Below are 24,161 nucleotides of genomic sequence, written 5' to 3'. Positions count from 1 at the left end.
AATGATTAACCTGTTGAATTGGAGATAGGTATTTATGAAGTCATTGAGAGGCAAACTATTTCAATTACCTTCCGTAAATAAAATAACCAAACAATCATTCATTTTCTAATATAGCTGTAAAACTAATCTGAAAAGTTTTCAGAATAAATCACTGTTTAAAAATGGTATACTGTGTATCTTCTAAAAATGAAACCTACATTTATCTCTGAATTGTGAAGAATATGAATTAAGGTTGTGACAACCAACAAGAGTACATTTTTATGTAGAAAACCATGATTAACTCGAGTCTTCCTAATTAGTGATTTAAATCAATTTTATTTAAATCAAATCCACCCTGAGTGATAGACTCAGAGCTCCAGATATTTAGCTTCACGAAGAGAAGGTTACGGCTAAATTAATTACAGAGTAACAGATTGGGTGCCCTGCTCAAAGAATTGCTCTAGGAATGATTTAGGGACAGGTCTCTGGCCTGTGTTCGGCAGAACGTCAGACAAGATGATCACACTGGTTCTTTCCACCCTTGGAATCTATGGATTATCACTGCAAATTCCTCACCCAGCAACTGCCCATATACTAGTGCTGGGGAACTTGTGGCCTGTATCTGGGCTGTTGCTTCATTTAATCCAGCCCAGGGCAAATCTACTGGAAATCTTCAGGGGATAGCAGAGTTAGTCTGTACAGGATAAACTTAAAACCCAAATGGTCTGGTAGCACTTTACAGACTAACGACACATGTAGATAGTATCATGAGCAACTCCAGTTATCTGAAGAAGTGGGCTGTGCCCACGAAAGCTCATGATCCCATCTACATGTTTTGTTAGTCTAGAAAGTGCTGCCAGACCATTTGTTGTTTTTTAAGTTGATCCTATTGGAAATCCTGAGCCTGGATGCGGGGGGCTGGACTCACAGGAGCTGGCTTGCTGCAATGTTCCTGCAGCCTCTAAGCAAAAAGGTAATAAAGGAAGCTCCTCGCCTCTCCCCAGTGCCATCGGCAAGGAACCACAGCCCATGGGACCTGTGGGGGTGGCACAGGTGAGCACCACACAGAGCCACCTGGCCCCTCCACACAGGGCCTGGATGTGGCTTCTGGGGCCTGCACAAGAGGCAGGGAGCCTGCCTTAGCCCTGCTGCACCAGTGACTAGGAATCACCTGAGGCAAGCACCAGTCTGGCACCCCAACCCCCTTGCCCCAACCCCTTCCCCCACTCTAACTCCTTGGCAGATCCTGCACACCCTGAGCCCCCTCCTGCACTCAAACTCCCAGGGCCAGCACCCTACGCCTCAGCCTGCACCCCAACCCTGCCCCCTCCCTGACCCAACAGAGCCTGCACCTCCCACTCACCCCGACCTCCTGCCCTATCCCCTCCCGCACCCTGACCCCCACCCAGAGCCCCAAGCCTCCCTGTGGGACTGTGCGTGGCCCCTGGCTGCTTGCTTTTCTGTAGGCTAGTGGCCCCGATAGGAGAAAGGTCCCCCCAACCCAGCCATATTATGCAGAACAGGAGCATCCCCCGCTGCCTGTGCTGCCCCGTTTGGGGCGGGCTCCCGGCCGAGGAGCTAGAAATGGCTCCAGGGGGCGGGGCGGGACCGGAATAACCGAGGGACCTTCCTGTGCCAGGCCCAGCCAGCGGGGCCGCTGCGCACGGGAGGCGCCGGGCGGTGAGTGGGGCGCGGGTAGAGCCGGCGGCAGGACTCGCTGCGTGGAGGAAGCGGCGCAGCGAGGAGCCGGGGAGGGGCTCGTGGGGCCGCCCCCACTAGGGGCGCGGGAGCATGTGTAAAAGTGGGGGGTGGCACCCCCAACCCTGCCCCCCCTTCAGTGTGCGGGCCCATAACTGGGACCTCGGGTCAGCAGCAGAGTCCGGGGAGCACAGGGTGGCGGGGGGAGGTAGCAGCAGCAGATCCCGCTGAAGCAGTAGCTGGGATCCCAAGCACTAGGCTGGGAGCCATGGGGCGATGCAGCACCCCCAGCTCCTGCGCCTATGCAACCAACCAGTCCCTCTGGGGCTAGGTCAAAGCAGCCCCCCACCCTCAAAGGCCCCATGCCTCCCCCCAGCCTCATGCCAAGTCAGAGCACGTCAGACAGTGGCAATAGTGACTTGGGATGGAAGCCCCAGTAATTCCTGCCTCTGGCCACTCCCTAGGGTCAGGGTGTAGCTGGGAGGGAGTAACACCATCCCAGGCTGTCTGAACATGGACTAGCAGTAGAAAGGTGTTACTTCTGTGCACAGGTGACTCGTGGTAGCACTCACGGGGGTGCGCTGCCCCTTGCCAAAATTTTAATTGCTAAAAGGGGCATAGCCTTTAGATGCCCTTCCCCTTGCATCCCCGCTCCCCACAGGCACCTGTCTCTTTTGCCTCTGTGCGGGGCTTTGGTGATTCCCTTACTGGAAAAGGCGCCCGGTTCTGGCGTCCACACTTCAAACAGGATGTTGCCAAATTGCTAAGGGTTCAAAGAAGCGCTGCAAGAACGATTGGAGGTCTGGCAACCCTGGGCTTGGCTATACAGGGAAATGTATTATATATAATGATAGAGCAGTAGTTATATTGGGACCATACATAGAGAGATGCGGTGCACGTAGTCAAACACTGTAATGCTCTTTCACTTCATTATATAGAGCCCAGGACATGCAAAGCAACAACCCCCTGCCATTGCAATGTTGCTAATTCAGGCAGGATGGGAAGCTGGGCCTGGTGGGGGACACAATGGGCCTTTCTTCTGGCCTCAACATTTATTAAATGTGCTGGGCAGCAGAGGCCAGGGGCCTTTGCAGGCACAGAGCTCATGGCGGGAGGGAGCGCCGGGAAGGGAAAAGTCACAGCGCTCATGGTGTGAGCGGATCTCTGTGTGCGCCCATGGCGGTGATGGTGCCCGGGCTCTCTGCTCCTGCAGGTCTGAACAGGGTCTCGCTCCAGGCGTGGGGAGCTGAGGATGAAGAAGGTGTCGAGGAAGAGCCAGAATGAAAAGTACCGGCTGAAGTACAGCCGGCTGCGCCAGGCGGCCAAGGCCATGGTGTTCGAGAACGCTGCGCTGTGCGATGAGATCGCCCGGCTGGAGGAGAAATTCCTGCGGGCGAGAGAGGAACGCCGCTTCCTCCTTACCAAGCTGCTGCAGCTGCAGGCGCTGGCGGCTGAGGAGGAGAGCCCGGCAATGCCGTCAGGGGGCATCTCGGCAGGGTACAGCGTGGCACCAACGCCTGGCCCGGAGGAACCTGCGCCTGCAGGGAAGCGACCCAAGAAGGGCAAGGAGAACGGGCGGGCAGCCAAGCGGCGGGCAGCGCCAGACAGGGGGGTGCGGCGGCTGGTGCAGCCGGTGCCGCTGGATCCCTCGGGTCGGCCTGTCTTCCCCATCGCGCTGGGGGGGCTGACGGTCTACAGCTTGGGGGAGATCGTGGCTGACCGGCCTGGTTTCCATGATGAAGGAGCCATCTACCCCGTGGGCTTCTGCAGCACCCGGGTCTATGCCAGCATGCGGCGCCCTGACCAGCGCTGCCTCTACACCTGCCAGATCAAAGACGGCGGGATGGGCCCCCGTTTTGAGATCGTGCCTGAGGACGAACCAAGCAGTGCCCTGGCAGGCCTCACGGTCGACACCTGCCACTCCCAGCTGCTAGCGGCCATCAGCGCTGCCCGGGGGCGGCTCTACCCTGAGCTGGAGCCAGCTGGGGCTGACTTCTTCGGCTTCTCCCACCCAGCTGTGCACAACCTGATCCAGAGCTGCCCCGGGGCCCGCAAGTGCGGGGCCTATCGCTGGGTGCGCTTTGAGGTGTGTCGCCCCGGAGACGGGCAGGTGCCCCAGGGACTGCCCGACAACTGCGCCGCCATCGACTTCCAGTCCTTCCGCCGCCGAGCACAGGAGGAGGAGGAACGGGACCGTGGGGGGAGCGGGGTTGGGGGGCATGGGCTGGGGCTGACCCCTGCCCAGGCCTTCACCTCCCCCCGCTCTTATGGGGACGTGTTCCTGAGCCGCCCGCCTGCATCCCCTGGCCCAGGCAGCCCTGATGGCTCTGACGACTGAGACCCTGTCTCCCCCTCCTCCCTGGTGTGTTCTGCAAAGACCCCTCCCCACTATCTCCCCATCACACCCTCTGCAGCTCTTCCCCCCCTGCCCCCTTCATTCCGGCCTATACAGAGTTCTCCAGTGTAGCTGGCTCCCAGGGCTCCTCCCACTGAGCCCCCTTCCCCCTACTTGCTGTAGTTCCTCCCACTGAGCTCCCCATCCAGGGCATCCCTAGGCCACTGTGCTTCCCCTCTGTCAGCAACACAGCATGTCCCACCCAGCTCCTCTTTGGCTCTCCCAGTGTGGGCCTCCCTCTGGCTTCTCCCACTGAGCTCTCCCTCCCTACCCCTGCCCCCCCAGCACAGCTGGCCCAGTTGAGGGTGCTGTCTGTGGGACCCTGGGCAGCTGGGTCCAGGGTGGGCCTGTCCCCACCCTGCATGAATGCTCTGGTCGCTAATAAAGGTGATGCTGGTAGCCAGGCTCTGAGCTCTCTGTGCTTCCTTTCCTGGGTGTGGAAGGGAGGGCAGAGGGGCAGCCAGATGAGTGAGGTTCCCCCTGCCTCATGCCTGGGGCCCTTCCCTGGCTTATCCCTTGCTAGCAGGGCAAGCCACAGCTGGGTCCTCACCCCTGTGTGTTCAGCCATGTGGGGGGCCCCTCAGCATATAGCAGTGGGGTTTGGACAGATGGATTGTACAGGATGGGGCAGCTTAACCCCCCCACCCCTCAGCATCCTGGGGCTGTCCGAACCACTCCTCCAACTGGGGCACAAACAGCCCCTTCCTGCTTTGGAGCAGGCTTAGACCTGGGTCTCACATACACTTGCTGCCTTTCAGAGTAGATGTGCCAGAGCTCTGTGCCAGCCTGACCCATGCCCTCAGAGCTGCCCCTCTCCCCCACATGTAACCTGGTGCCTTGCTTCTCTGCAGCTGGCACGGCCCCTCCCCAAGTGGGCTTCCCATTCCATCAGAAGCCACATGGCAGGCAGGCCCTGGCTTAGCTGTCCAGGCAGTTCCTGGCTGTGGGGAAGATTGGGGGGAAGAGTCAGGACTCCTGGGTTCTGGGGGGGTGTCTAATTGGTTACAGCAGGGGGCTGGGTTCCCTTCCCAGCTGGGACAGCCATAACCCACGGGCTGCCTCCAAGGTACTGGTTTGATGCCCCAAATCCCCGCACCAGGAATCTCCCTCCGTGTTTCCCCCGCGAGCCGGGGCAAGAAGGGGTTAAGACCAGCAAGCTCCTGGCGCGGATCCTGAAGCAGGGAGGGGAACTGGATAGCGGAGGCACCTTCCTGTGCCAGCCCCGGACACCTGGGTCCCCAGCTCCCCCCCGCGTGTGCGCAGGGCAAGTCCCGCCTGCAGCTGCGGGGGACCGGCGGCGGGGCGCTGGGAGCGGCGGGACACAAACAGCTGGAGCTGCAGGAAATCGCCGCCTGGAAGAAGCGGCCGCAGGGCCCGCGGGGATCGGAGCCCAGCCGCGGCCGGGACCCCGGGATCCGCGCTGCTGGCTCCCCCGTGCGGTGCTGCGAGGAGCCCCTGCCTGGCCCCGGTGGCTGTGCCAGCGATGATCCGCGGGGTGGGCTGACCGGGGCTGGGGAGAGGAAGCGGCGCGGGAACCCAGGCGCGGAGGAGGCTGGCTGGTTTCTGGCGGACTTTTGGGGTAAACAATTTTCGAGCTCAGTGTAGATAGGCCAAAATGGAGGGGAGGGGAGTCCAGCCTTTCTCTTTGTCCCTATTGCAATGAGTAATCTCTTTGCTGTGGCTCCTGGTGTGCTGCTTTCTAACACTGTTTCGAACAGGGCTATGTTAGAGCGCACTAGGGAGCTTCTAGTGCGCACCAGCAGGGTCCACATCCACAAGTCAGTTCACTTCAGCCTTCACCTTCCTGTTGTGCATGTATCTAGACCAGTGGTCCCCAAACTTTTGGGGCTGCCGGGCACCCAGGGGTGGGACCGCACATGTTCCGCGTGCCCGGGGGCAGCACTGCGCATGCGTTGTGTGCCCGGGACAGGTGCCGCGCATGTGCCGGGCGCCCAGGGTGCAAGAAGGGCTCGGGCCAGCCCGGTCACTAGGTGGGCACACATAAATGCCCCGGTGAGTGCCGTGGTGCCCTGGGGCACCGTGTTGGGGACCGCTGATCTAGACAAACCCTTATAGCCCTTTTCCGTGTTTGATTTCTTTTCTTCATATGGTGGGGATTTGTTGGTGTTTATCCCTTAAAACCTAAAAACAGATGCCCATCTCATTAACGACGCCCAGGGCATCCTCTGCCCAAGCAATGCCAGCTTAGCAAAACATCATGTTACTTGTTCTGGTCTTAGGATATTAGAGAGACAAGGTGGGTGAGGTAATAACTTTTGTTTAGGGTTAACAAGCGATTTTAAAAATCACAACCGTGAGATTTTTTTAAATGGTTATGATTAATCACAGTTTTAATCACACTGGTAAAGAAAAAGGGTGAGTCTACACTGTACCCTAAACTCAAAATAAGACACAATTTGCACTGTGCAAATTGCACATCTTATTTCAGATCTGTTTCAAAATAGCTTATTGAAATTTGGCACGTCTACACATTGCCAAATTTCAAAATAAAGCACTATTTCAAGACATCCCTTAATCCTCGTGGAATGAGGGTTACCGGGATGCCGAAATAACACACCCATTATTTGGAAAATATTTCAAAATAACAGGTGGCTTTTTAAGACATGGGGTAGCTATTTTGGGATACCTCCAGTATCCCAAAATAGCCATGCAGTGTAGTCATACTCTAGCAGAATAGCAATTAAGCTTCTTATAAATATTTTGGGATTTTTTTCCTAGATTTTTGATCATATGGATTTTAATTACATCACAGAATACAAAGTGTACAGTGCTCACTTTATACTGAACTGTAATGCAATCTCTTTATTGCAAAAGTGCAACTTACAAATGTAAATTTTTTTTTTACATAAACTGCACCCCAAACAAAACAATGTAAAACTTTCATGCACTGGTAGGGAACCTTTTTTGGGTTGGGGGTCACTGACCCACAGAAAAGTTAGTTGGGGGCCACACACAAGTGAGAAGCAGGAAAAAAAACACTGTTGCCCCCAACCAAGAAGGAGAAAAATATTCCACATGTTCCCCTTGCACACCAGAGCCAGGGGGGTGGGCATGCTACTAGATTTTGTGCACCAGAGTGGACTCCTCAGTGCTGTGGAGGGCCCTGAGCCTTGGGAGACGGATCCAGACAAGCCGAGGGCTGCATCTAGCCCTGGGCCTGAGGTTCACCACGCCTGCTTTAGAGCCCACAAGTCCACTCAGTCCTAATTCTTATTCAGCCAATCATGAACACAAACAAGTTAGTTTATATTTACAGGAGATATTGCTGCCAGTTTCTTATTTACAATGTTACCTGAAAGTGAGATATTGGTGTTCACGTGATACTGCTGTAGTCAGTGTTGCAAGGTATTTATGTGCCAGAAATGGTAAACAGTTGTATGTTCCTTCATGCTTTGACTTGTATGCTTCAGAGCAATAATAATGATTCTACCTTTGTAAGCTGCATTTTCAAAATACGGAGATTGCATTACAGTACTTGTATGCGGTAAACTGAAAAAAATGATTTCTTTTGTTTGCCTTTTTTACTGTGCAAATATATGTAATAAAAAAATGATATAAAGAGTGCACTGGACACTTTGTATTCTGTGTTGTAATTGGAATCAGTATATTTGAAAATACAGGAAAACATCCAAAATATTCATAATGAACTTTAATAAAACATTTGATGTTTTACTGTGCAATTAAAACTGTGATTATTTTTTAATTGAGTTAATTTGGTTTGCATTGATCGCTTGTGTTAATTGCAATTAGTTGACAGCCCTACTTTTATTGGACCAGATGTGTGATACAGGCACTGGCTAGGTGCGGGGCAAGAGCTACAGACTCCTGGCTTTGATTCCTGGTTCTGCTACGGACTTTGGGCAAATCACCTTTCCTCTATTAGCCGGGATGGGCAGGAACGGTGTCCCTAGCCTCTGTTTGTCAGAAGCTGGGAATGGGCGACCAGAGAGGGATCAATTGAGGATTCCCTGTTCTGTTCATTCCCTCAGGGGCATCTGGTATTGGCCACTGTAGGCAGACAGGACACTGGACTAGATGGACCTTTGGTCTGACCCAGCCTGGCCATTTTTATGTGATGTTCTCTTTGGTCCTCAGGAAGGTGTTCAGGGAAGGGAGTATCTTCCACTGCGTGCCCATACAGCCCCCAGGCCACAGGGCTGCCAGCTTGGTCACTGGGGGTGTGTGCTGTGTCTGGTGCAGTGGGCCCCTGATCTCTGCTGGGGCTTCTAGGTGCTGCGGTTGCAGGTGACAGTCAGACGTTCTCAGTGCTGTGATAATCTCCGATCCCTCCTCTGTGCTGTTCCAGGGGCAGGACTCCCCGTTCCCAAACCTGACCTCATGTCTCACTTGGAGCAGTGGGAACAGCTGCAAGTCCCAGATCCCCAGGGCTCCAATGAGCAAGAGCTGCCAAGAGGCGCCCAGGAAGGTGAGGGTACTCGGAGACTATCTGAGAGGGACCTTCCCTTGCTTTCACCCCGGCAGTCTGGCAGGGGACGAGGGACTAGTCACTAGAGGATAGCTGACACCCACCTCGTGCTGGAGACCCAGGGAGGCAGTTTTTTTCCCTTAACCATCATGCAAACAAAAAACAACCCCACACGGATTTGTTGGGATTGTGTGTGTCTCTGTAAGCCCTCCTCTTTCAGACTTTTGACTGTCCCCGCCTCCCCATTTCATAGAATCATAGAATACTAGGACTGGAAGGGACATCGAGGTCATCGAGTCCAGTCTCCTGCCCCCATGGCAGGACCAAATACTGTCTAGACCATCCCTGATAGACATTTATCTAACCTACTCTTTTTCCTAATGTCCAACCTAAACCTCCCTTGCTGCAGTTTAAGCCCATTGCTTCTTGTTCTATCCTGAGAGGCCAAGATGAACAAGTTTTCTCCCTCCTCCTTATGACACCCTTTTAGATACTTGAAAATGGCTATCATGTCCCCCCTCAGTCTTCTCTTTTCCAAACTAAACAAACCCAATTCTTTCAGCCTTCCCTCATAGCTCATGTTCTCTAGACCTTTCATCATTCTTGTTGCTCTTCTCTGGACCCTCTCCAATTTCTCCACATCTTGAAATGTGGTGCTCAGAACTGGACACAATATTCCAACTGAGGCCTAACCAGCACAGAGTAGAGCGGAAGAATGACTTCTCTTGTCTTGCTCACAACACACCTGTTAATGCCTCCCAGAATCATGTTTGCTTTTTTTGCAACAGCATCACACTGCTGACTCATATTCAGCTTGTGGTCCACTATAACCCTTAGATCCCTTTCTGCCATACTCCTTCCTAGACAGTTGCTTCCCATTCTGTATGTGTGAAACTGATTGTTCCTTCCTAAGTGGAGCACTTTGCATTTGTCTTTGTTAAACTTCATCCTGTTTACCTCAGACCATTTCTCCAATTTGTCCAGATCATTTTGAATTATGATTCTATCCTCCAGAGCAGTCGCAACCCCTCCCAGCTTGGTATCATCTGCAAACTTAATAAGCGTACTTTCTATGCCAATATCTAAATCGTTGATGACGATATTGAACAGAGCCAGTCCCAAAACAGACCCCTGCAGAACACCATTAGTTATACCTTTCCAGCAGGATTGTGGACCATAAATAACTACTCTCTGAGTACAGTTATCCAGCCAGTTATGCACCCACCTTATAGTAGCCCCATCTAAGTTGTATGTGCCTAGTTTATTGATAAGAATATCGAGAGACCGTATCAAACGCCTTACTAAAGTCTAGGTATTCAACATCCACCGCTTCTCCCTTAATTTCATAATTCAGACAGAGAGCCTCAAAGGGCCCCGTTGATTCCAGGGGAAGTTAGGAGTTGGCAGATCCTTTGAGGATCTGGAGCTAAGCTCTTGGAAGGTGGGTCGGGCCCACCAGGGGTGGGAGGGCAGAGATAGCCAGTGGTGTGTGTATGTCTCAGGAGCTCTTACCTGGGCTATTAACTACTGAATTAACCCAATAGATGCTGCAGTGGCCCTCTATGCATTAAGCAGAAAAACATCTAGATTAATGCCATAGATTAATCCAAGCCACTCTCAATCCGCCCCAGGAACTCTCCTCTAGGTGTTAGTGCAGGAGTGACTCCTCTCTGGCTCGTCCTACAGGTGGCGGGATCCTGAAGAGAGGCAAGGAAGAGACTTCGCAGTGTGCAGCGGAAGCAGCCGGATGCGAAGGGAACGTGGCCTGTAGACCCAAGCGGGGCGATGGCTGGGTGGAAGGGCGGCAGGATCCCACACCTCTGGGCTCCATTTGCAGGGCGAGGGACATGAGCGGCGTGTCAGTGGGTGGCACCTCAAACCCCATCGCCTGCCCCACATGTGGGAAGGGCTTCAGCCGCAAGTCGAATCTGACAAAGCACCAGCGGATCCACACGGGCGAGCGTCCCTTTTGCTGCACCCAGTGTGGGAAACGGTTCACTCAGAGCTCCAACTTGTTCCGGCACCAGAGCCTCCATGCTGTGGGCGAGGGGCCCTGGTGCTGCCCTGAGTGTGGGGAGAGTTTCCCAGGGAGCTTGGGGCTGGCTAGGCACCGCAGAATGCATGCGGCAGGACAGAGATCCCACTACTGCCACCAATGTGGGAAAAGCTTTGCCAGTCGCTCACTCCTGACCATCCACCAGCGCAGCCACTCGGGAGAGCGGCCGTTCACATGTGCCCAGTGTGGGCGCAGTTTTGACCGCAGCTCCCTGCTGGTGGAGCACCAGCGAACCCACACCGGGGAGCGCCCCTACCGCTGTCACCAGTGCAGCCAGGCCTTCACCCGAGCTACCCACCTCAGCCGGCACCAGCTGATCCACCGTGGTGAGCGACCTCATGGCTGCCCCGAATGTGACAAGCGCTTCCGGCTCCAGGCTGCATTAGTCAAGCACCTGAGGAGTCACACCGGGGAGCGACCCTACAAGTGTGCTGAGTGTGGGGCCGTCTTTGCCAGTGTCTCCTCCCTGGCCCGGCACCGCCGGAGCCATGCTGGTGAGAAGCCCCACTGCTGCCCCGAGTGTGGCAAGAGGTTCGGGCAGAGCAGCGCCTTCGCTGAGCATTGCCGCACCCACACTGGGGAGCGCCCCTACTGCTGCCTGGAGTGCGGCCGGGCCTTCGCTGGCAGCTCCAACTTCCTCCGGCACCAGAGGATCCACACCGGGGAGCGGCCCTACCCGTGCCAGGACTGCGGCCGCACCTTCCGGGTCAGCTCCAACCTGGCCAGGCACCAGAGGACTCACCACCAGGGGCTGGCGGCCACTAACTCTGGAGATTCTCACTTGCTGGGGTGGGCAGGACACAGCTAGGACTGCTGGGGCATGGGTTAAGGTGGAGCTGAAGGCCGGGGGGGTGTTGGCTGGGGGTGTTGCCATGGCAGGTGTAGGCCAAGGTGGAGCCAAAGGCTGGGGCTGTTGCCATAGCAGGTGTAGGCCGAGGTGGAGCCAAAGGCTTGGGCTGTTGCCATGGCAGGTGTAGGCTGAGGTGGTGCCAAAGGCTGGGGGTGTTGACTGTGGCAGGTGCAGGCCAAGGTAGAGCCTGGAGCTGGGGCTGGAGCTATGGTCATGGCAGGTATAGGCCGAGGTGGAGGCTGGGGCTGTGGCCATGGCAGGTATAGGCCGAGGTGGAGGCTGGGGCTGTGGCCATGGCAGGCGTAGGCCGAGGTGGAGCCGAAGGCTGAGAGTGTTGGCTGGGGCCGTGGTGGGCATAAGCTGAGCTGGTGAGGGGACAAGGCAGGAGCAAGTGACTGGTGGCTGGTCTCTCGGCAGCCCTGAGTCGAGGAGCAGGATCAGATGGCCTCAGGGAAGACGGCTCCTGCATCCTGCCACATCAGCCCTGTTCCCTGCCATGGTGCTGAATTCCCTGCCCAGCTGGAGGCGCTGCCTCCCAAATACGTCTCCCGCCATGACTGCCAGCTTAGCCAGGCCTGCTGGGGCAGAGCCCTCTCCTGTCATTGTCCCGAGGAAGAGAGGAACAGTCAGCTTCTCTCTCAGGGCTCAGAGGCGCCCCTGGGGCAATCCCACTCCAGGATAGCTGCCCTTCATTGCTGTGTAGACCAGCGTCAGGCGGGCGGGACCTGCCCTCAGCGCTGCACTTCGACCAGGGGTCTGTGCCACTGGCAGCGGATTGGATACCAGCTTTATTGAGACTAAAAACGAAAACCCCGCCCCTCCCCTCCCCCATTGCTGTGGGGTTTGTTGTTACCAAGTCCAGTGTGGGGTGGGCCGACACTGAGCTCTGAAGCTGCATGCTGAGCCATATTCATCCTACTCGCGCTTTTCACATTGTCCTAAACATTGCTCCCCTTGGAGTCACTGTGGCTCGGGCACCGGCTGCAGGCTCATCAGACGTTGGCTCTCCAGGGTTAGCTCTGATGTCTGAAAGGACCCTGCACAATAGGTCTTTCCCCGGGCTCCCGACCTTGCGCCTGAGTTCCCAGCTGCTGGCCTCACATGCTGAGGGCTCTGTTGCTGCCCCATGTACCAGATTTCCGTCTGCCACCCCATGCCGCAGGGGCCCTGCATGCTGGGGTCCCAGTTTGAGTCCTGTATGCTGAGGGCCTTTGCTGCTGGCTGCATGTGCTGAAGGTTTGCTCCCAGCCTCAGCTTGGGGTGGGGGTGACATGGGTAAGAGGGCTTAGCCCTCCCTCATTTTTTACAAATGTTCTTGCACCACTGCCTGCACTCCAAAGCCCTCGAACCCAGAGGCCTCTGGGCCAGATGGTGGCTGGCTGCTCCTGAGCCCGGGCACTCAGATCCTCTCTCCCAAGCGAGTCACAAAGCTCACAGCAGAGCCCCACTGGGGATGGGCGCAGGAAGAGATTCCCTGAGTGAAGGGCACTTCCCATGGACTTTGGGCAACTCCTTCCATTTTGACTCTCTTGGAAACAGAGGGCCTGCTCCCTCGCTGTGGGAAATCAGCTGTCACTCTCAATTTCAGGGGAACAGCTGACTTACCCCTGCAGCCTCAAGGGTCTCTTAACCTGTTTTTTAATAGGGAAGTGGTGATCTGGGGGAGTCTCTGGCTCCCACCTAACTTTCTTAGAAATCCAAGGAAGTTGGGTGCATAGAGACTTTGGCGGCTCAGGGCCACAGTGACTTGCCTAAAAGGCACCCAGCTGTTCATTAGGAAGGCCAGGAATAGCAAAGGTCATCTGAGTGTCATCTGTGCTTACTGCTAGACAACCCAGGGTTCGACTGAACATGTGTTTTAATACAGTTAAATGCGGGACCATTCTTCAAGGTTCCCTCTAATTTTTTTTCCATCTGAGGGCAGAATAAATTTTGTTACATGCACTGACACATGTGTGGATGTGCACCACAGTAGAAACACATGCTATTGGCTGTGGACACTCTGCTAATCATCTGGGAGGTATTTGAATCTCTCCTGGATGCCCTCCCAAGCGCTCAGCTTACAGAAAACTCTGGCCAACAAATGCAAACAAAATCTGTGAAGATTTTCAGAAGTGACTGGAGATTTGGGGGGGAAGAGCATGTTCTCCAGCTAGATACCTTTACCAGCCTTCCTTTGGGGAGAAAAGATGCTCAACATCATATTCAGAATCAGGCCCTTTTAAAGATGTCCAAAATGGGTCACTTTTTATGCTACACAGGTCCAATGCTGAAAGCATCATAGCTTCTATCAGCACTTCACAAGCAGCAGCTAGGTCCTGGATGCATCTGAGAAGATCTTCATAGGTGCCTCTAAAGTGGTGCCTAATAAATATGGTTATGGAGGTCAGGAAAGATGTTAACCTAGCTATTGTCTAAACTGGATGTGTGCTTATTCCAGCTGCTCATCGTGTATCTGTCCCAATGTAAACCCCTAGGGAAAACTATGGAAGTCACTTCTATTGGTGCAGCTGGGTCTTGAATTGGGGCAGATTTCCAGCATACAAATGATCTTGAAATTCCCTCAGGAAATCAGATGTAGAACTGGTTTAAATAGTGAAATGTTTCACCATAAAACATTTCATTTTTTGAGAAAGAAAGAAAGAAAGAAAGAAAGAAAGAAAGAAAGAAAGAAAGAAAGAAAGAAAGAAAGAAAAATTGATTTTATTTAAATTACAACTTTGGTCTGGATTTTCAAAAAAAGTTTTCAATTTCAGGGTTTGGAATTACTTCTCCCCTCTTCCTTTTTTCCCCCACAGCAAATGATGGGTGAAAGTTGAAATGGGACAAAAAGTGTGTTTGATGGAAAAAGAGCAAAGCAAAAATCCAATTTGAAATTAAACAGAAGCTGTAATCACCAGTTTTGTTGTTGAAAATAATGTTTTCATGAGGAAAAACTCCATTTGTCACTAAACTTAATTTTTTGGCCAGAAAAATGTTTTACTTTCAACATGTCAATTCACTCTAATTAATTTAATCCTTTAAAAATCCCGCTGGGTAGCCTAAAACCTAACATCCAAATCCAAGTGGTAAAGTCCTAACAAGCATAGTTCACTCTAACAAAACACTAACTAAGGACAAACTTACAGTTATTAATGGATACCTTTAATTTGTGGTACTGTTGTTAGAATCTTGTAGTTAACATTTTTTGTCTGGGAAAAAGTCTTTCCTTGGTTTCTATTTCTTGCTATGTGTTTTAACAAATAAAACAAACAAAACATGTAGTTTATTATTTCTAATCTTTCCTCAGTACTATTTTAAGTGTTTGTTTGCTAAAAAAAAAAATACATACACATTTTGGGAAAAGAATGGAAGAAAATGTTAATCTTCATATTACATGTAACACCATGTAGGTTTCATTCAAATAGAAGCAATAAGGTGACAATTGCAAAAGGGCTTGAAAAGCAAGGAGCCAAATCCACTGTGACACACTGTTTATTCTTGTGTATCCAATCCATGGGATCTCTGCCCCCAAAGATGATTGTTACAAGATTGGAAACAGTAAGGGCATATGACTCTCTTCCAAAGCTGGTCAACCAACATTTTCTCAACTTTAGGTTTGTTGACAAAAACTCTGAACATTTGGTTCAGAGGAAAAATGTCAAGGAAATCAGACATTCCCAACCAAGTTTTGATTAAAAACAATCCATGGGGAAATACATAGTTCCTGACCAGCTCTAGTCTGTCAGACCCAATCCCAACCCAAATGCATCATCCCATGCAACCTTGAGCTAAAGGGATAATTCCAGGGTGCTCCCTCTAATTTTTTTTCATCCATGTATGGAATAAAGTTTGTTGTATGCACTGAGGCATGTGCAGTTTTGAACCACCAGTGGAAACACATGCTGCCATCTGTGGGTGCTCTACTAATCTACTACCTGACTCTCTCCTGGGTAGCTGCCCAAGTGCATAGCTTACAGGGAACATGGGTAACTCCCCCAGCTGTGAGTGATCAATTGGATGTTGCAGTAGCCAGGACTGTGCACCAGAGGAAGATGTGGCCACATGTATTAAACCAATGACTTACACCTGAGCCTCAGAATCCTAGCTGTGAATTTCAGCCTCTGGTAAATTCGTAAATCCTTCACAACCGAAACACGTGAACAAATACCATCAATGCCATTAGGACTGGGTTCACAAAGGCTTCCAAAATGTAACCTCAGCAGCACAGCCACTGTAAGCAATCAAAGAGCCCAAGTGAGTCCCCAGTATAAACATGGCTTTAAAACATCCTGAGATGTTGAAAACCATAAATGTAAGAATCTATTTACTCATAGTTCTGAGCCACTTGGAGTAATTTTTCCCAAATTTTCTCCCACACCATCAGGATCAGAAAATAACATTTTAAAAAGCTGAAATTTTCCTATAGCCACATGACTTTTTTGGAACAATATCACAAACAATGTCAATGAAAAGATAAAAATGTGTCTCATTCAGATTGACTTAGTGAAACTATTTGTCTGTCCCTTGGTTAGCTCTAGCACTAGACCTGCCCTTTATCCTCCTCTTGTGGCTGGAAAAAGGATTACAAGTCTGTGTCACCCTTGGCCCTGCAACTCAAGCAACAGGGGAGTCCCAGGTTCAAACCCCACTCAGGGAAGCCAGGTTCTGGAAGGGCTTAATTGGCAGGCGGGGAAAGTTCATCATCAGCATCATCCACCACAATAATAGTAGCATGAAGCTTCCGGTGCTGCGCCAGCTGCGAGGGAAAGCAGAACCCTTTTCCACACTGGTGGCAGCGGTGAGGCCGCTCCCCAGTGTGGATGGCCTGGTGCTGCACCAGATTGGAGCTCTGGGCAAAGGCACGGCCACACTGCCCACAGGCAAAGGGCCGCTCACCGCTATGGGTCATTTGGTGCTTGCGCAGCACCTTGCCATCAGCGAAGCTCTTGCCACATTGGTGGCAGCAGTAGGGTCGCTCCCCACTGTGCAGCCGCTGGTGCCGCAAGAAGCTGGAGCTATCGCTGAAGGCCCGGCCACATTTGGGGCACTTGTATGGGCGCTCCCCAGTATGAGTGCGTAGATGTTGTGTCAGGTTGGAGCTCTGGGCAAATGCCTTGCCACATTGGTGGCAGCGGTGGGGTTTCTCTCCAGTGTGGACTCTCTGGTGCTGCGTGAGGTGTGAACTCATGCTGAAAGCCTTCCCACACTCAGTGCATCGGAAGGGTCGCTCCCCAGTGTGGATCCTCAGGTGCTTGAGGAGAGGCGAGCGGTCTACAAAGCCCTTGTGGCACTGAGGACAGCGGTGGGGGTTGTCAGGGCTGTGCAGCCGCTGGTGCTTGACCAGCTGGGAGCGCAGGCAGAAGCCCTTCCCACACTGCGGGCAGATGTAAGGCTTCTCCGCCAGGTGGGTCTTCTGGTGCTGCGTCAGGTTGGAGCTCTGGCTGAACCCTTTGCCACACTGGTGGCAGCGGTGGGGTTTCTCGCCAGTGTGCGTGTACCGGTGCTCAATCAGGTGCGCTCGGCGGCCAAATGCCCTTCCACAGTCAGGGCAGCAGTAAGGCCGCTCTCCAGCATGGATACGTCGGTGCTGGGCCAGCCGGGAGCTGTCGGCAAAGCCACGCCCACAGCTGGGGCAACAGTAGGGGCGCTCGCCCGTGTGGGTACGGGCATGCTTGGTGAGCGACGAGCTGTCCACAAAGCCTTTGCCACACTGGGGGCAGGTGTAGGGCCGCTCCCCTGTGTGGGTCCGGCCGTGCTTAACAAGGGACGAGCTGTCGGCGAAGCCTTTGCCGCAGTCGGCGCAGCGGTAAGGGCGCTCGCCCGTGTGCATGCGCCGGTGCTGCACCAGGTGCGAGGGCCAGGTGAAGGCTTTGCCGCAGTCCCCGCAGGCATAGGGCTTCCCTGAGTTGGCGGTGGGAAGCGTCATGAGCAGCCACTCTGGATCAGGGCTGGGGGACAACTCCCACTCGGACCCTTCCGACAGCACCCCATCCTCCAGGCCAGGACTCCGCTCCTCGTCCCCTCTCTGCGCCCCGTCACCAGCTGGAACGACATGGAAATGGATCATCCCTTGCTGGGCTGAAAAGCAGTCTTCCAACCCCCACCCAAGAGACAGGGCTGGCCGAGAACCACTGTCCTAGCACAACGCCCAAGCATGGAGAAGGACTGGAATCCAGAACAGGGAGTCCAGAGAGCAGCTCCCATAGGGGCTTATGAGGAAGGAATGTCAGTGTAAACGGATAAATGTTTACAGAGACAGCAGCTGGGAGCGAGTGGGTGAGCAGTTGCTCCTAGAGCCCAGGATCCTTGAAATTGCTAGTGTGGCACTCAACGCAGCTCTGCGGGCTGGGGCAAGGGGCACCCGTCCCGGGAGCACAGAGCAGCCCTCTCTCCCCCAAATCCCAATTTGCCCCAGAGCCTGCAGAGGCTGTTGGCTCCCTTGGTCACAACGAACACCTGTTGCATTGTTGTGACAATTGCTGGTTCCGGTGCCAATTTTGATGAGAGCTCAGGACATCTTGGGGAGCTGGGGTTCACTAGGAAGTGTCTGTCTCTCACCTGCCAATGTTCCTGGCGGGCCGCAGCTGTCACTGGAGCACCCCGGATCCCGCGGGCACGGCTCTACCTCCGGCTCCATCTGGCTCTCCCGGCTGGCTTGGGGCTGGGAAATAGAGCAGTGGGGAGAGTGGGGCAGGGTGAAACAGCTGTCACAAAGGATGCTCTGTGAGTTTGAACATCTGGAGGAACAGCTGATTGCGGTACATGGCGGAAGGGACCAAGCCATTCACCCGCCCAGCAGGTGAGTCCAGAAGGCAAAACACCTGGGTGGATGCAGCGAATGGGGCAGGTGATGGGGGCCAAAGGAGGGAGCTGTGGGGCCAGTGGAACCAGCCTCCACAGCCTGGGGGCTGATCTACGCCTGGCTGCAGGGTAACAGGGCCCAATACAGATGTGGCCAGAGGTCAGTGGAAGAACAGGTCCCGGGACAGAGCTACTGCCCCTTACCTGCGTGGATGGAAACCCCCCCTCCCGCTGCTTGGAGGCAGCTGTGCCCAGGGGTGCAGACATGCCCCCAGCTCCAGGGGCTGGAACCAGACAGGTCTCTAGTGAGGACGCTGCCCCAGCCAGGGCGAGGGGAGCGGGGGCAACATCTTGTCTATAGACCCAGCTGGGTAGGGACGGGGGGGGGGTTCTCTGGGCTCACACCCCGCCGCCCTTGGGGCCGCTTTCTGCAGGCGGCGATTCCTGCCTCTCCCCGCCCGCCGGGCCCCGGGGCTGCCCCCGCGGACTCACCGGCTGCGCGCACCCGCAGGCCGGGAGCCGGGCGTCGGTCGGGGCGGGCGCAGGAAGGTCCCTCCAGTTATATCGTCCCCGTCCCGGCGTCTCCGGCTGCGGGCTGGGAGGAGAAAGGCGGCGGGGTTAACCCCCTCCTGCCCGGCCTTTCCCTCTGGCTGCGGGCGGGGCCAGGACCCGCACAGGTCGCAGCCAGCTGATGGGCAGGGACGCGCGCCGCGCCGGTGGGAGCGGCCCGGGGGTGCCAGGCGCAGGGCGGAGTGATGCGAAGCAAGGCACAAGCCCCAAAGCCATGGCGTGTTCTGGGATCACCCCTCACCAAGCAAGCATCAAAGGGGAACTGAGGCGCCCTGGGCAGGCCGGTCTCGCTCGCCACCCAGCAACCCTGCTCTTGTGATCCCCGGTCTGTCCCAGCAAGAGTCACAACAATATTCAAGTGACTGGCAGCCCCAAAGGCCTTACCCCAGTGTTAGCGCACTTTAGGCCCAAGACCACACTTGTAGCCAAGCCTGTAATTAATGAAAGTTTGATTAACATTTTAAAAAATCGACAGGAGGGTTATTCACCAAGTTAAAGCAGGTAACGTTCCCCCACACAAGATTTACAGTCTTAGGTTCCAAAAATTAGCAAAAGCCATGGTAATATGAAGTCCCCTGGTGCTAAGTGGCTTGCTTAAACTCAGCAATATTGCTCTCTCCTGGTTCCATACAGCACAGTGTGACCTTTCTTCTTGACAGGGATTTTATTCCCTTCTCCCCAGAATTCAAACTCTGCTGGTGTGACGGGCGCAACTGGTACCTCTGTGCATGAGCCAGGGTGTGTCTACACTGCAGGGATTAACTGGAAATAAGCTATGCAAATTGAGCTAAGTCAATTGCATAGCTTATTTCGAAATAGCTTATTTTGCAGTCAGGAGCATCTACACAGCACTTATTTCAAAACAAGCCACTTTTCCTCCAACTTCCCTTACTCCTTGTACAATGAGGGTTACAGGAGTCGGAGTAAGAAGTCCTCCAAATTGACAGTATTTTGACACTATTTCAAAATAACTGATTGCTGGGTAGATGCAGACTGAATTATTTCAGAATAGCGCTAGTTACTTCGAAATAGTGTTGCAGCGTAGATGTAACCTAACACTTGAACTAAAAGCCAGCTGGCGCTCAGCTAAAGCTGTAGAGCACACTCATTCTTTCTCTCTGTAAGTACCACTCCACAAGACTGTGCACCTCACCCAGTAGGTGGGTGGGTTACACTGGGACAAGCCTGTTCTACACTTTGTGGGGGGGGGGGGGGCGGGAAATGATCAACAATGTCTTTTGTTCACTGATGTTCCACTCCACAACACTTTGTCTTTGGCCTCCTTTGGTTGGACAGAAGTTGACGCCTCTTGGGGTAAGGTAATGCTTGTCTCCCGACTCGGGATTTCCGGTTTCATAGCAAACACTTGAATCGTTGCAGAGCACACACTTAACTATCACTTTATAACAGAGGGTACAGATATCACAAGTGAGATCAATGCCTGAAGCAAGGTATCATAAAGTCCATACACCGAACACATTTCTAGGCAGCTAATAGCTATTGTAGCAATGCAAACACACAGGCAAACTAGTCCGGTTTCCAGCTCTGCATTTGTCAGTGTTTAGTGAAGCCTAGGACCCTTGGCTTGAGCTGGTATCTTGTCTATTGGTGTCCCAGCACTATTCTCACAAAAGTCTACTGGGGAACATCCCAGGAAAGTGGGAGCAGTAGTTGGGCCTTTGGTGGCAAAGCAAAGCTCTCCCATGATTGGAGAAGGGTTTAAAGAAGAGCTACAGCAGCTATCTGAGAGCTAGAAAACCTAGTCAGGATTAGGTGTGTTGATAAATGTCGATGAATGTCAGTGTCACCATCCACACACACCCACAGATGGGAAAAAATTTCCATTGTAATAAAAAAAATGTACAGATAGGTAAGACAAGAAACATGCTGCTTGAGAACTAACTAGAGTTTGATCTCAGGCTACAGGCCTTGTGTATTTTGACAGTGACATTGATCATTAGTGTTTTAGCAAATATAAAGCTTTAGCTTTTTAATCTCAAAATCTGTTGTCATCAAATAATTATTGTCTGACATCTTGCCCCGTCATTGGACCCCCTATCATTTTCTGCAACTGCAAAAATTTAAATAAATATTGAAAAAAGTTGCTTCAAACCAAACAGATGTGATCCATCAAAATTATTTAAAAAAAAAAAAGTTCTGTCAAGCCTGCCAATAGTGAGGTACGGAAGGGAAGCTCTCAATGGGTTTAGCTGACTCGAGAGAAGGTTAAGACGTGATCCCAGCGTAAGCAGCCACCCAGAGAAAGGATTCCTAAGAGCAGAGGGGCTCCTTAACCTCCAGTCTAAGCGGAGCATGATACACTAGCTAGCCACTAAGTCCCTGGCCCTGCCTCCATGGTGACGCATTTGGCTCTTTCTCAGGTCCGGGTAAAAGCAGTGACCTGGAGAAGATGGCATCCCCTGGGGCATTATGGGAATCTTCTGATTCCCAGCTGGACCAGCCCCAGCCTGTATCTCAGGAGGCAAAGGGGGAGACCTCAAGACTTCACCTGAGCTGCTTTGTGACATGAAAGGGGACCCCCTTGAAACTGGTAACAAAGCTCTTCTCAGTTCCATGTCCTTACTGCATGTCTGTGCAGGGCCCTGATCTCTGTCGCTGTGAGTCTGTACAGCGCCTGGCATGATGGGGCCCTATACCCTTGTTATTTATCTGGGCTGACCAGTGTCAGGTCTGCGCACCTCACAGTCATTTAGCCTAGCTGCCCAACCCCACTTTGAGGCCAGGAAGGATCAGGCTAAGGATGGGAAAATGAGGCCTGGGGAGATTCACCAGTATGACTCAGTCGGTTTCAGAGCAGAATATTGAACCCAGATCTCCTGGCTCCCAGGCCAGCACCCCAAGCCCCGAACCCTCCCATTTGTAGATGCTCCAGCCATAGAAGTTATAACAACAGAGTGACTCAGGATGTCTCTCTCATCTGGACTGTCTCTTCATTCCAGCTGTTGACTGGATGCTGAGCAAGGAAGGTGCCGACACTGTAGGGACGTTGCATTCTGCCCCTAGCTTCCTGTGCCCCTTCCCACTCTGGGAGAACCTGGCAGACGCCAGTGGCTGTGGGGACGAGGTCCTCAGGGATCCCACTTCTCCCCCCCAGCAGGACAAGAAGCCCTTTGGAGGCCACCAAGAAGAGGAGTTTGGGGATCTCACCCATTCCCCTCAGCAGAGTGGGGTGCTTAGAGATCTCCCCTCCGCCCACCAGCCCGCCGAGAAGCCGTTCCGGTGCAGCGAGTGCAGCAAGACCTTCGGGCAGAGCTCTCACCTGCTGCAGCACCAGATCACGCACACCGGGGAGCGCCCTTACCTGTGCCTCGACTGCGACAAGCGCTTCAGCTGGAGTTCAGCCCTGTGCCAGCACCAGCGCATTCACCGTGGCGAGCGCCCCTACCAGTGCACCGACTGCGGCAAGCGCTTCACCCAGAGCTCCAACCTGACCACGCACCGGTGCATCCACACGGGCGAGAAGCCCTACTGCTGTGCCCAGTGCAGCTGCGCTTTCAGCCAAAACACCAACCTGCTGACCCACCAGCGGGTGCATGCGGGGGTCAAGCGCCACAAGTGCTCCCAGTGTGGGCGGGTCTTCGTGGAGTGCTCGTCCCTGCTCAAGCACCGAGGCGTGCACCTGGTGAAGCCGTACCAGTGCCCCGAGTGCAGATGCAGCTTCACACAGGGCTCCACCTTGGCCCAGCACCTCCGCATCCACACTGGCGAGAAGCCGTACCAGTGCAGGGAGTGCGGGAAGTGCTTTAGGCAGAGCTCGGATCTGGCCCAGCACTGCTGGGCCCACACAGATGAGAGATCCTACTACTGCCACGAGTGTGGTAAGGCCTTCAGCCAGAGCTCCAACCTCATCACTAACCAGGCATTACACACCAAAGAGCGGCCCTACAAGTGTCCAGACTGTGGGCGTGCCCTCAGGCGCAGCTCCCATCTGGTTACCCACCGGCGAACTCACACTGGGGAGCGACCCTACCTCTGCCACCAATGTGGCAAGGGCTTCAGCGAGACTTCCACCTACATCCAGCATCAGACCACCCACACCGGCGAGCGCCCATACAAATGCCCGCAGTGTGGCAAGGCCTTCAGCCAGAACTCCAGTCTGCTGACCCACCAGCGCATCCACACTGGGGAAAAACCCTACCGCTGCCACCAATGCGGCAAGAGCTTCTGGCAGAGCTCAGGCTATCTGCAGCACCAAAGGACCCAGGCAACCTTGCAACCCTCCACCATACTTACATAACAGTGCTCCTTGGAAGGGGCTATGTGTCTGGCATCATGAGCCTCCTTTGTTTGTGCTAACTCAGAGAAATGATGGAAATTACTGAGCACAATATATTGCCCAGCCTACAGCAGGTCGCAGAGGGTTATACAGAGTGGGAAATTCACCTGCATCTCCTGCTAGGGCTAAAGCAGAGACACAGTGGACACATTGAGCGATCTGGGTGGGATCTTGATTTTCATTTAATGGGGAATTCTGTCATGGGGGGGGAGGCGGCATCCATTCCAAAATCGAATGAAAAGAAACAAATTCAAAACTTCCCCTAAAGCAAAATCCCATGGCAGGGGGTAAGGGCGAAATCATCCCATGTGGATCGAAATAATTTGTTCTGGGTTAGACTAATTATATAACATAATATACAATTTGTAAAACATAGGAAACAGGCAATTTACCAACTGAAAGGAAACATTGGCAATGGAAAATCCAAAATGTTCCGCTAAAGTTCAAGGCATCTTGTTCCCTTTTCTTTGTTCCTAAATGACATTTCATTGCAATTGCTGCATTTCCATGCAATGAAATTGCTGCTGCAGTAAAATGGCATTTTCAGACACAGACACTGCCACCAGAAAAGTTCCAACTGGCTCTTTTCAATAATGGCTACACAGGTTGAACCTCTCTAGTCTAGCATGCCTGGGATCAGACCGGTGCTGAACCTGAGAATTTGCTGGACCACAGGAGGTCAATATTATCTAGCAGCATCACCAACATGTCCACTGCTAACTGGGCTCTGGGAAGACACTTAGGGGTAAATTAGAGCTAAATAACAGCACAAAACACTGAGAGCTAGGACTGGTGGCTGGAAACAAACTTTATGGGACCATGGGAAACTTGGCAACACCCATGATAAGTGGACATCCAGCTAGCTAAAACCATGCTGGACCATGGTTGCCAGACCAGAAAGTGCTGGACCGGTGAGGTTCAATCTGTAACGTGCATTTCCCAGCCAACCCAACCTATGGTTGCACCCAGTTAGATGTGAACCGGACACTTCAAACGGATGGTCTTGTGATGCATTATCCCATAGTCCACTTTACTAGTCACATAGATTCATCTCCCTCAATTTCTGAGGGTTCTTTAATCTTACAA

The 24,161-nt window shown here is 53.3% G+C and overlaps 3 protein-coding genes across 4 annotated transcripts in view; 2 read left to right on the top strand and 1 right to left on the bottom strand.

The window, feature by feature from the left end:
* The first annotated feature begins 1,530 nt into the window (after window positions 1-1,530).
* On the top strand, window positions 1,531-4,476 carry TBRG1 (transforming growth factor beta regulator 1). Its single transcript, XM_075929071.1, has 2 exons — window positions 1,531-1,659; window positions 2,891-4,476. The coding sequence occupies exon 2, from the start codon at window positions 2,930-2,932 to the stop codon at window positions 4,013-4,015; it is 1,086 nt and encodes a 361-aa protein (XP_075785186.1). The 5' UTR covers window positions 1,531-1,659; window positions 2,891-2,929; the 3' UTR covers window positions 4,016-4,476.
* A 584-nt stretch (window positions 4,477-5,060) lies between these two features.
* Window positions 5,061-14,071, top strand: LOC106731292 (uncharacterized). Of its 2 annotated transcripts, none has more exons than XM_075929068.1 (3): window positions 5,061-5,540; window positions 8,400-8,519; window positions 10,206-14,071. In XM_075929068.1, the coding sequence occupies exons 2-3, from the start codon at window positions 8,432-8,434 to the stop codon at window positions 11,381-11,383; spliced, it is 1,266 nt and encodes a 421-aa protein (XP_075785183.1). In that variant the 5' UTR covers window positions 5,061-5,540; window positions 8,400-8,431; the 3' UTR covers window positions 11,384-14,071. The 2 variants fall into 2 exon arrangements, with proteins under 2 accessions (XP_075785183.1, XP_075785182.1); XM_075929067.1 differs by having other exon boundaries at window positions 5,062-5,651.
* Window positions 14,072-14,103: 32 nt separating this feature from the next.
* LOC102446922 (uncharacterized) overlaps window positions 14,104-24,161 on the bottom strand; it is a 35,322-nt gene continuing 25,264 nt past the window's right edge. The window contains exons 6-8 of the mRNA XM_075928813.1: window positions 18,196-18,367; window positions 17,966-18,068; window positions 14,104-17,449 (exon numbers count right to left, since the gene is read on the bottom strand). Of these exons, the coding sequence (XP_075784928.1) occupies window positions 16,083-17,449; window positions 17,966-18,068; window positions 18,196-18,367 (1,642 nt within the window). The 3' untranslated portion in view covers window positions 14,104-16,082. The remainder of the gene's footprint in view (window positions 17,450-17,965; window positions 18,069-18,195; window positions 18,368-24,161) is intronic.

This window comes from Pelodiscus sinensis, chromosome 4 (genome assembly GCF_049634645.1).
Source record: "Pelodiscus sinensis isolate JC-2024 chromosome 4, ASM4963464v1, whole genome shotgun sequence".
NCBI classification, from domain to species: Eukaryota; Metazoa; Chordata; order Testudines; family Trionychidae; genus Pelodiscus; species Pelodiscus sinensis.
The sequence above is the reverse complement of the archived record's forward strand: the minus strand, read 5'-3'. Positions and strand labels throughout refer to the sequence as shown.

What these genes read in the sequence shown, in the direction of transcription:
- TBRG1 (XM_075929071.1), top strand. Translation starts at nt 2,930, where the DNA reads ATGAAGAAGGTGTCGAGGAAGAGCCAGAATGAAAAGTACCGGCTGAAG.
- LOC106731292 (XM_075929068.1), top strand. Translation starts at nt 8,432, where the DNA reads ATGTCTCACTTGGAGCAGTGGGAACAGCTGCAAGTCCCAGATCCCCAG. An exon ending in GCCAAGAGGCGCCCAGGAAG is followed by an intron (nt 8,520 to 10,205) that starts GTGAGGGTACTC and finishes CTCGTCCTACAG; the next exon opens with GTGGCGGGATCCTGAAGAGA.